Raw genomic sequence first — 10,586 nt, forward strand, 5'->3', positions numbered from 1 at the left:
ATAGATTAGCGAATGTAAATTTGAAGGATGATACAAATAACTTCTTGCTGACGATCGAAACTGGAAGGACCTTTATGCACGATAACATAGACGACTTATCGAAGTCGATGCCTGCCGATATTGATTTTGATGTGCATCAACTCTTTAACAGTGACGACGAAGAATACGACAGGAGGTTATCGGATGTAAAAAGGTATATTCCATTCCTGCAGATGATGATTGAAAAGCATCGTCAAATGAATGATCTTGAGTCACTGAAGAAGATGGAATGTCTCTATGAAGTACTAACACAGTCCAAGAAAAAGTACGTATTTTTAGCCTCTTATTATGTATAAAAAAAAATCGATTCAAAACATGAAAATCCATTAACTGATCATGTTAATTCTCATCTGTTTTCAAGTGTTTGTAACTCTAATGTCTTTAACTTTATTTTGTTAAATTATACAGGTTGAAAATAGAAACTTTACGAAGATGTGATGACGTTTTGGAGAAATTATATCACAAAGTAGAAGAGGTAAATATCACTCTAAAATAATAAATAGATATTAAGTAAGCCTTAAAATATTGAATTATTCAGATTCCTCGCGGCCTTCTTTTGTGATATCGATCGTGTCTATTCTGTATTCTTTTTTTTTACTATCTGGCTGAAATTGTTTCTAAGTCATTTGAAAGTAACTTGTGACGTTTTCAGTGAAATACGTTAAATTTTTTTCTTCAAGCCAAGATTTAGCATGACATATTGTCCAGGATTAGTTTTTCTGTATGAATTTTCTTCTGATAAACTTATGTGATAAATTGTGATGCTTTGATTTTTAATTTGTATAATTTCACTTGAATTTTAGGCACTGAGAGAAGAAACAAATGTAGAATCACTCAATGATGACATTCTCTCAACTGTTTCATCGTGAGTATTGAAGAAAAACTTATACTACAATTTTATATTAATAATTTGAAAACTAACTCATAAATAATAAAATCTCAATTCTCAGAATAATAAGATTTTTTAAAAGCTTTTTAAGATAATATAAAAATGTTTGGTTGTCTTCGATATATTTTTATAAATATCCTTATTTAATCAGCGTGAATCAGGGCGACATGAACTCAATTCCAAGCTTTCATTTGTACGATGCTGCAGTAATATAAACAACATTCTGTTCTGCTTTCAAAATATTTTATAAGATATTTATGTTCTTAAAAAAATATGCAAAAAAGTTTTGTGCAAAAGTAAGTCGACTCGTAATTGTGCACTTACATACATCGAACCTAAAAGGAAAGTTATTCCCGCAGAAAGCATAGGGATCAATAATAAAAATGTATGAGGCGTTTAGTCTACGTGTGTAAATTTACCTTCCATTTGTTTTAAGTTTTATTTATTTTTTCTGAACTTTACTTTAAGCCAGGGCTCACAACTTTCGGAAGGAGTTGAAGGCCAAGCCAAATGTCTGACTACCAGAAAGTTTTTCTGTCTCTTTTTTTCTTTGGTTTCCAGGAATCCGAATTACGGTCATTAGGGTCACAGCTCGTTACGGCTTAGTATTCGCACAGAAGGGTCTGATTTTTTTTTCAACTTGAATTCACAATACATTGTATTTTTTCATTTCAAACTTCAATTAACCGCGAACGATTAGGGACCAGATAAAGGGCAAGTTTGACGAAAATTTATTGGGACCTGTTTGACCTAGTCTCTAGACTGCTACTGGCAGTCAAGGCAGTCAAGGACTGCCGCCTGGTGCGCCCCGCTCTAAGCTATCTAACTTTAAAAATATTATTAAAAATTTTCTTTTGATCATGTTAATAATAAGTTTCTATTAACATGAAAATCTGAATATTGTTTTAGGAGTATACATTTCTTGTTTATTTATTACCTATTATTTTTTTTTTAATTTTATAGATCGCTCCGTAACACACGATTTCATCAGATCGGTAATTTAGATGCCACTTTTGAGGTGGGTGGTATGAGTCCAATCTCTAGTCCCACGTCTAGTCCAACCCCTTTGTCTAGTCCTAACGATAGTTTCCTTTCGGTTGATGATGACATTGATGACGATGCCATTATTGAACACTTGGAAAGTCCTGAAGATGGCGAAATTTTCGATGCGTTAGAGAACTCAAACAATGATACGGACGATAACTCAATCCAGTCGATCAGTCGCAGTGCGATTCCACAGTCCTCGAAGCGGGATAGTGACATGAGCATTGATGAAGAATGGGACATGCTCGAGGAAAAACCATCATCACCCAAACAATATACGCACACCTGGAAATCAATAATCGTCACTGGTCACGACGTGGTAACAGCAGCAAAACTCGTCGGCATTAATATTTCCAAGAGAGTCGCCTCTGCTCCAAAGCCTTATACTCCACCCCCTAAACCAGTAGAAATAAAGCAGCTGGAAAGTATTTTTCCGAACAATGAGAATTATGATAGTTTCGAGGCTAGTCTGAATGACACAAATCCTCGATCAGAGTCCCAACTAAATGTTCCAGAAAACGGTTTTCAGTCTCCCGACTATAAACTTTTCTTCGATGAAAGATTTAATACGCCGAAAAAGCCGGAAGAGCCTCCACAACCAGTGCCTCCGCCCGCAATTCAACCAGTTGTAGCTCCACCGAAATTAAATGATGTACCATTAATTTCTATGGCACATTTGGAGGACTTAATAAAAAATCAAAGTGTTATTTTGAAAGACGGATTACAACAGCAGCAGCAGACTAAAGATGAGAAGGATCCTGAAAAGGAAAAAAAAGCAGCCAAGGCCCAAGAATTTGAAACAGTAACACCCATACGTAGAAAGCAAACTGGAAACGTGAAGATAGTTCCTGTGACTCTCAAACTAGATTCCTTTATTACTGGTGCCAAGGACCGAAGTCCTTCGCCTGAGGCTCCCGTCGATCCGAGAATACGCGCGAGAATGTTAAAGGAAAAAAATGTAGACCCAAGGCTGGCAAAGGAGAATGCTGCAATTCCTCCTCGACCACCTGTAGGGGACTTATATTTTCTTCGTGATTTCAATATAAAACCGATTACACTTTCGAATCCAATTCATACAACGTCAGTCAGCCCAACAACCGATTATACCCCTGCTGGAAGCGGCAATCAGTGGAATTACGGGTCAAATATTCATATGCCAGCCACGCTAAATCCTTATGGAATGCCCAGAGATACAAATATGCATACAAATTCGTGGGAGATGAATCTGACTATAAACTCTAATTTAAATCCTAACATGAATATCAATAAACATCTGAATAGAAATCCAAATATGGCTGAGAATTACGGTTGTGGTAATAACATAAAGCCACCTATGAGACATGCTGCTTCTAATTCAGCTTATGATCCTCAAATGAATTATTCACAACATCCTCAGCATTTACTACGTCAACAAAACCTACACTGTTCAGCTCCTCTCGATAACTTTAATACCAGCTCGATACAATACGGACACCAAAACCCTCCATCTTGGAACAAGCCTGGCGATGCCATTAAAAATGTTCGAACAGTTCTTAATAGAGATCCTCGATCTATAAACAATATGAAGGACGTTCACCGTCTAGAGTGGAATCGAGAGGGACAGACTACCAGACTACCAGAACGGGAAAGACACAATGATTGGGATAATCGAAATCCATTCAGCAGGGATCCTCAAATGAGGTTAGAACCTTTAGTTTTAAGCCCCAATCAAGTTACAGCAGTAGCGGAAGATACAAGTGTTGTCAGAGATCAAACAACTGCAAAAGATCAGAATACTACAAAGGAATCAACTACTTCAAAATATTCGACGATTACAAAAGATGTAACTGCTATAAAAGATTTAACTACTACAAAAGATTCAACGAAAAAAAAATTAACTAATTCAAAAGATTCAACTGCGACAAGGAATTCTACAACTAAAAAAGATATACGATCAACTGCCAAAGAAAAACCGAAAACAGTAGATAAAGAGAAGGAGTCAAAGAAAGCAGATGCTAAGCATTTACACAAAAGTTCTAAGAGCTCCAGCAAATCTAATTCACGAAACATGAAGGAAAAAGAAAGAAGCAAAAGTAAAGAAAAGACTCCGAACTCAGAATCTAGAAGGCGACAGGAAGTTGAGAAAGGAGATGAACCGCAATCCCTTTTGGAAAGTCTCAATGGTGTTGTTGATAGGAAAGCAGCTGCTGGTGAACAAGTCTTGCAGAAATTTAAAATTCCTAAGTTGACAAAGCCAGGGCCTGTATCGTCTCCGATACTAAGTACCTCGACGGATGCGAAGAGTTATAGATACGAGGATTCGAAAAGTAGTTCCAAAATTGATTACTCGAAGAGTAGAGATCGAGGAGACAGAAATTTACAGAGCAAGGCTAGTTCAAGGACAGATAAAGCGAAGGATGAAGAAAAAGAGAGAGATAAGGAAAAAGGCAAAGAGAATAAGGATACAAAGAAGGCGAAGAAGCAAAAGGAAGTTATTGAATCTGCGAAGACTAAAGACCAAAAAGCGAACATTTCATCTGAAGCCGAAAAATCTCGCCTAAAGACCATCGAGGATTTAAAAAATTTCATAAATATGATACTTATGCAAGAAAGCGGAAGGAAATTATTGAAGAATGAAAAAATTTACGAGAAATTTAAGAAGGTCTTTGAAAATGAGGAATTGAGCGAGTGCAGGCAATTGGTTGAATCAGATTCGGACAGCTCCGATTCCGGTAAAAGTGAACGCGTTACGAAGAAGAAGAAACGCTCAAAGAAGAAGAGACGAGTGCTTGAATCCGACTCTTCTGACGCAGAAGAAGGATCTCTTGCCAAAAGGATCGAAAAAGTGGAACCACCTATTAACGAAGAAAAGGAGGCCGAGGAACCAAAGGTGCGTAGGAAACTGAAAAAGAGGCCCGGTGCAGCAAAAGAACCTGAGGAGGACACGGATAAGGAATCTGAAAAAGAAACAAAGGAAGTTACAAACAAAGTAGAAGGCAAAGATACGGAAACAAAAAACGAAAAATTAAAGGATTTGAAAGAACAACCTGAACTTATAAAAGACGGAGTAACCAAAGAATTTAACAAATCTCTCATTACAGAACCTACGGCTCCTAAGGCGAGAGTAAAACCCAGAAGAAAGAATGCCCTAGAAAGATTACAGGAAGACTTGAAGGACTACATAAGCGCAGGATTCATAACCGCAGGTCAAAGGAGTTGTAGATTGGCTAAAGAACAACAAGAAGTAGCTAACAACACTGCTGGCCCTAATACTTCCAATCTTGCTAACGAAATTTACAAGAAATCGCCCGAAATCGATGAGCAAGTGAAGTTTAAAACAAAACAGAATGCTGGATCTAAGTATGCAAAGAAGACAGTTTCCAAGGAGTTAGGTTCAAATTCACAGACCGAGGAAGATCAGCCTTTAGCGGTTAGAAAGGAACCAGTCAAGAAGAAGAAAATGTTAGGACCCAAGAGTAAACGACAAGCCAGGGACTTGGCGCTAGAGCCATATATTCTCCTCCAGAGAGCCGATACCTTGCCTCTGAGAAAACTAGCTAAAGCTAACGAAAGTCCAACTGTTCATCGCTTTAAAACAGAAATAACTAAGAGGAAAAGGGCGCGGTCTATTGCAGCTGAAAGAAGAAGAATTACACCTTCTTCTGATAAGAAAGATAAAGTACAGACTATTGATGACGAGAGACTCGCTTCTGATATTGCTTTTGCAAGCTGTGTTGCCTCGATGAAGGCAGATGAGATGAATAAAGCTGTCCAGGAATCGTTTGAGAAGAGTGGTGAAGCTGAGGAGACGGTAAAAGATTTTCAACCTACTGATAAAGTCGGGGAAAAATTTCCACTGAAAAAGAAGAAAAAGAAAAGTACTTGGCGTTTGGGTATCGTTTCCATTGCAAATAAGAGGAAGAAGCAGCTTCATGCGCAAGCGAAGCAAGCTGATACCTTACATTTAGAAGAAACCGCCATAAGAAGATCTTCCCTACAAGTTGTAGAAGATCACGAACTAGCAAAACAAATTCATTGTACCAATACGACACCGAGTGCGGAAGCTGAACCCGATCATACTGAAAAACAGGAACACAATGATTCTCAGACTACTAACGAAATTCTAACAGTTGTGAGGCAGGAAATAAACCCAGAGGATTTGGATCGGATTGTGGGGAAAGAAGATTCGATCATAGAACTTGATTCACCAGGCGACAGTAATTTGAAGATAGTAGACGACAGTATTAATAACGAAGTACTTCGAAACAGCTCTGACGTCAATCAGTTAATTGATTACGTGTGCTATGGACAGGAAAAGGCCAAGTGCTTACATTGCTTCTTCACTGGAAAGGGTATCGTTCATCATTATAAGACGGTTCATCCAGAAAGGGAAGTCTCAGTTTCGAGACTCAAAGCCTTGGAAGCGAAATCTGCGGTCCAGGAACATAACGACAACGATTTCGAGAAAACGTGCCTCGTTCCGACAAATAAGAAAGACTACCACTTCAGCTGTAGGTTCTGTTTTTATAAGATCAAAGGTAGAAAAGAGGAATCCATGGAATCAGCTTACGAACATGTTACTTCACACACAGGCGAATATAGGTTTAAATGCATTGAGTGCAATCACCAGGCAACCACAAGATCTGCAATAAAGATGCACTACTACAAGAATTGTATGAAGCTTGGAAGAACTATTCGCGAAGCGGTTGTGGAACAAAAGGCCCCACAAGAAAATCGTCTGTATGGATACATGTGCTCGTTGTGTAACTTTGTACAACTCAGAATGAACAATGTGGAAGATCATATAAAAACCTGGCACGTGCGTGAACCTAGTTCTAAGATTGTGAAGATAAATATGTCTCTGGATTCACCTAGTGGAAACGTTGTAGACGGTCCAGGGATTTCAGAGAAACTTGTCGAAATTTCGCTTCTGGATACTTTGCCTAATGATTTGAATGCTGAGGTTGAGAGAAAAGAGGCAGAGAAGGAAGCAAGAAAGAGTAACTTGAGCGCTTTCGTTTGCCCTCTTGAGTTTGAAAAGAAGAACGAAGAAATCGAGCTCGTGAGGAAGAAGATGCAGGAAGTAGGTGAGAAAATAGGCCTTAAAACCCAGAAGCATGAGGCGCAGAAGGGATTCTCGATTATCGACAAACTCAAGGATAGAATGGATACGACTGAAGAACCTCAAACTGCCGAACGCAATTTTAGAGGCGATCTAGATTCACCAGAATCTAACTTGAGGATTGTTGAGTCATTGAATGAAGAATCAGATAATTTATTATGTGCAGATTCGTTATTTAATGCAGATATTTCTGATTCTTGGGAAGCATTAGACGTGAATGAGCAAGATAAGTCATCAAAGTTGAAGGGTCCTATTGATGTTAAGAATGAACCTCAGGAAGATGAAGCGAGTGACAGTGAAGATATAAGTTTGAGATATGAATACGATTCCAGTTCTGAAAATGAAGATGCGACTGATGTTAATGACTTGCTGAAGGAAACTACTGACATCAGGAATCAGTCTAACGATTCGATGGTGACAACTATCCAGAGGCTGGCTGCTCAGATTCAGAATTCGAAACCATTAGAGTCTGCGGGCGCTGAGATGGCTGCTGATGATGCAGCAAATTCGGATAGATGTTTTTCAAAAAAAGAGATTCCGAAAGCACCTGATGTGCTTCCAATTTCATCCTTCAAGAGGAAGGCACTTTCCGGAACACAGAAACAACAGCTGGTTCAAGAGGTCCAGAGTTCAGAACCGAACATGAAGGGTTCAAGTCCACCGAAGTTGTTTTTGAGAGCCAGACGTTTTAGTGGTGATATGCTTTCTGTCCCGGAACCCCCTTCAAAAACCGCGGAGCCTTCTCCTGTTGTTGGTATGTTGAATTTTTAACTATGTTTGGAGGTATTTTTAGGCACTACTATTGCTTTGACGATTAATATCAACAATAAAAGAAATAAGCAAGTTCGCTATGACTCCAATTTGAAATCGCACAATTTGAAGTTTTTAATTACAAATTTTTAAAATTGGATTGACATTGAGTTTTAAATGTTCAATTAAAAATAGTGTATTTTTTATTTTTTAGATTCAAATCCTTTTGAAGGTTTTCATTGTTAAGCTATATGTAGATGTATGCCAAAAAGTTGACCACTTTATGCCCCAGTAAGTTTACTCTTTTTTTTTGGAATGATGCATTTTTTCTAAATTTATCTCAGTAAAGTACTTATATCAAAGTTCAATTTAGTAAAGTTTTCGAATTTTATAAGGATTCGTTTAGTTAAGAAATACAAACAAAATGTACGTAAAATGTCTTGTGATGCTGATATCCTAAATGAACATTTTTTAATGTAAACTTGTTCAAATTATAACGGTGTATTGCTATTTTACGATTAAACTCAAAATACTTATTTAAACTCGAAATAACAGTAAATAATGATTACTATTTTTGCAAAATATTTTTATATACGGTCCTGTAACGCTCCATATTCATTTAATATATTGTAAAAGTAGAGGGCAGTTTAGAATGCTTAAGTCAAAATTAAATATATGTTTATCTGTTATGTATATGTTCTTAAAAGTTTTCTGATTTTAAAAAATTTATTTTTGTATAAAGAAGTTTTTGTTTTATTGACCTAGTTACATGCAGAAAGCCGACCGATACTTTCCTTTCGTTTTATTACTGTAAATTAAACAAAATATTTTTTATTTAATCGTTGATGTAATTTCAGATATTATCCAATTTCATCCAAATGTAGAGATAGTTGTTCGAGGTTTAGTAAGAAAGTATTTTATTTTATACTATCAATAAGGTGACCTTTAGTAACGTGTAAAATTCACTTCCATCACAAATACATTCCTTGATTTCTCAGTTTTATTTTTGTATATTCTCTTGGGTTACCCTTAATAAAAAAATGTATATTTTAGGAGGTTAGGAAATTTATTATTTTTCTCTCGAAAATCTGATTTTCTAAAATGGTCAACTTTTTTATAGTCACCCATGTACTATAAGTAAAGAAATTGCACTCTAATGTTTAAATTTTAAGAGTGTACAATTTGTAAATCTTCATTTTGAATTTTTCCTCTTGAATTTAAAGATTTAAAAAATTCGAAATATTAAATAAAAAGTGAAAAATCTTAAAATTGCAAGTCGTCTAGAATTAAAATCTAAAAAATGAGGAATATCAATTGAGATACGTCGACAAATGAAGTTTCTTTAAATTGCAGTGATAAAATGTGCATTTAAAGGTTCATACTTGTCACGCTTTTCAAAAATTAGTTTTTAAGAAAAATATATTTAAAAATTCCAATGCTTCATTTCTTAAACCAGTGCCAAGTACTGATAATACAAATATCGAAACATCAGAACCGACAACTTCGAATATTGCGACTACAGACAGTGATTTCTGCTTGGAGATTTCAAATATCACGAGCTTAGCTGCATCCAATGAAAAAGAAACTCCTGCGGTAAGTAATTCAATCATTTTTTTACACAAAATCACTGGGTATTTTATAAAATGAATGCTTTTAGAAACTTGATATTTCAAAATGAGTTTTTGAAACAAGTAAAGGTGTTACGACAGGCATTATAAGCTTTTAATAATGTATGCGTCAATATTAATTAAACTGCAATTTAAGTAGTATTTTTCTCCTGAGAAAATTGGCATTTATCAATGTTTTCGCAAATAATCCTGCGTTCTGTCTGCCTTGTGCCAGTTTCCTATGTTTCATAAACTTGGTTTTTCTTATCGATTAATTGCACTCGCTCATTCACATCACTCCACGAGAAAAATCTAAAATTGCTTTACTCTCAGATTAATTAATTTCATTCAATATCATTCCTACTGTTTCAGATGAGGGACATTCCAAAGCCAGTAAAAGCTTCTAATATGAAATTGTCAGGGTTTTCTGTTTTGAAAAAGAATGGCTCCTTAATTTTAAAGAGAGAAAAAAATTCGCCTGCTCATATACTATCGAATCAAACTATCACAGTAATCAACCCCAATTCACAAGAGACAGTTAAGTTGATTCCGGTGAGCATAACGCCCACATCCGCGATTTCACAAAGCAATCATTTGCCCATAATGAGTGCGACGACTTTAAAAAATTTCATTGATTCTAAAAAGGTGTGCATAGCAGCTTCTTCTCTTCCTAATGTAATCCCTACCAAATCTGCTATCCTCACGCCTATCCCTATTACAAAAGCTACCATAATTGGTTCCATTACCAAAACTGCCATCTTGACTCCCGTAACCATAGCACCTAATTTCTCGATAAACGGCGCTATCCAAAATTGCGGCTATACTCCTATCAAGCCCAATTCCCTCCCTTCCACTAAAGCTGGTACCATTACTTCCGTCAAACCTGGGACTGTGACTCTTAGTAAACCAAGTACTATCGTTACTTCCGCAACTTCACCAAACCGCAAACGCATGAAACTTCTCAGCCGTAACACGGTTTTGAAGAAAAACGAGCAGGGGCCTCAGTGCGCTATTAAAATGAAGATTGTGCCCGCTTACAATGAGATGATGAAACCTGAGAGGCTACGACAGCTTTACAAGTGCATGGGAAGGGAATGTCCCTACACAACAGACTATGTTGACAATTTTCGGAGACATTTTAATAAGCATTTTACTA

At 36.6% G+C, this 10,586-nt stretch overlaps 1 protein-coding gene across 3 annotated transcripts in view; it reads left to right on the forward strand.

Moving 5' to 3' along the window:
- LOC117174153 overlaps positions 1-10,586 on the forward strand; it is a 48,889-nt gene that overhangs the window by 29,781 nt on the left and 8,522 nt on the right. For all 3 annotated transcript variants that reach the window (XM_033362968.1, XM_033362969.1, XM_033362970.1), the window contains 6 exons: positions 87-304; positions 448-514; positions 843-904; positions 1,892-7,827; positions 9,280-9,416; positions 9,803-10,491. In XM_033362968.1, coding sequence (XP_033218859.1) covers positions 87-304; positions 448-514; positions 843-904; positions 1,892-7,827; positions 9,280-9,416; positions 9,803-10,491 — 7,109 coding nt within the window. The remainder of the gene's footprint in view (positions 1-86; positions 305-447; positions 515-842; positions 905-1,891; positions 7,828-9,279; positions 9,417-9,802; positions 10,492-10,586) is intronic.

This window comes from Belonocnema kinseyi, chromosome 6 (assembly GCF_010883055.1).
Source record: "Belonocnema kinseyi isolate 2016_QV_RU_SX_M_011 chromosome 6, B_treatae_v1, whole genome shotgun sequence".
In the NCBI taxonomy this organism is placed as follows: Eukaryota; Metazoa; Arthropoda; class Insecta; order Hymenoptera; family Cynipidae; genus Belonocnema; species Belonocnema kinseyi.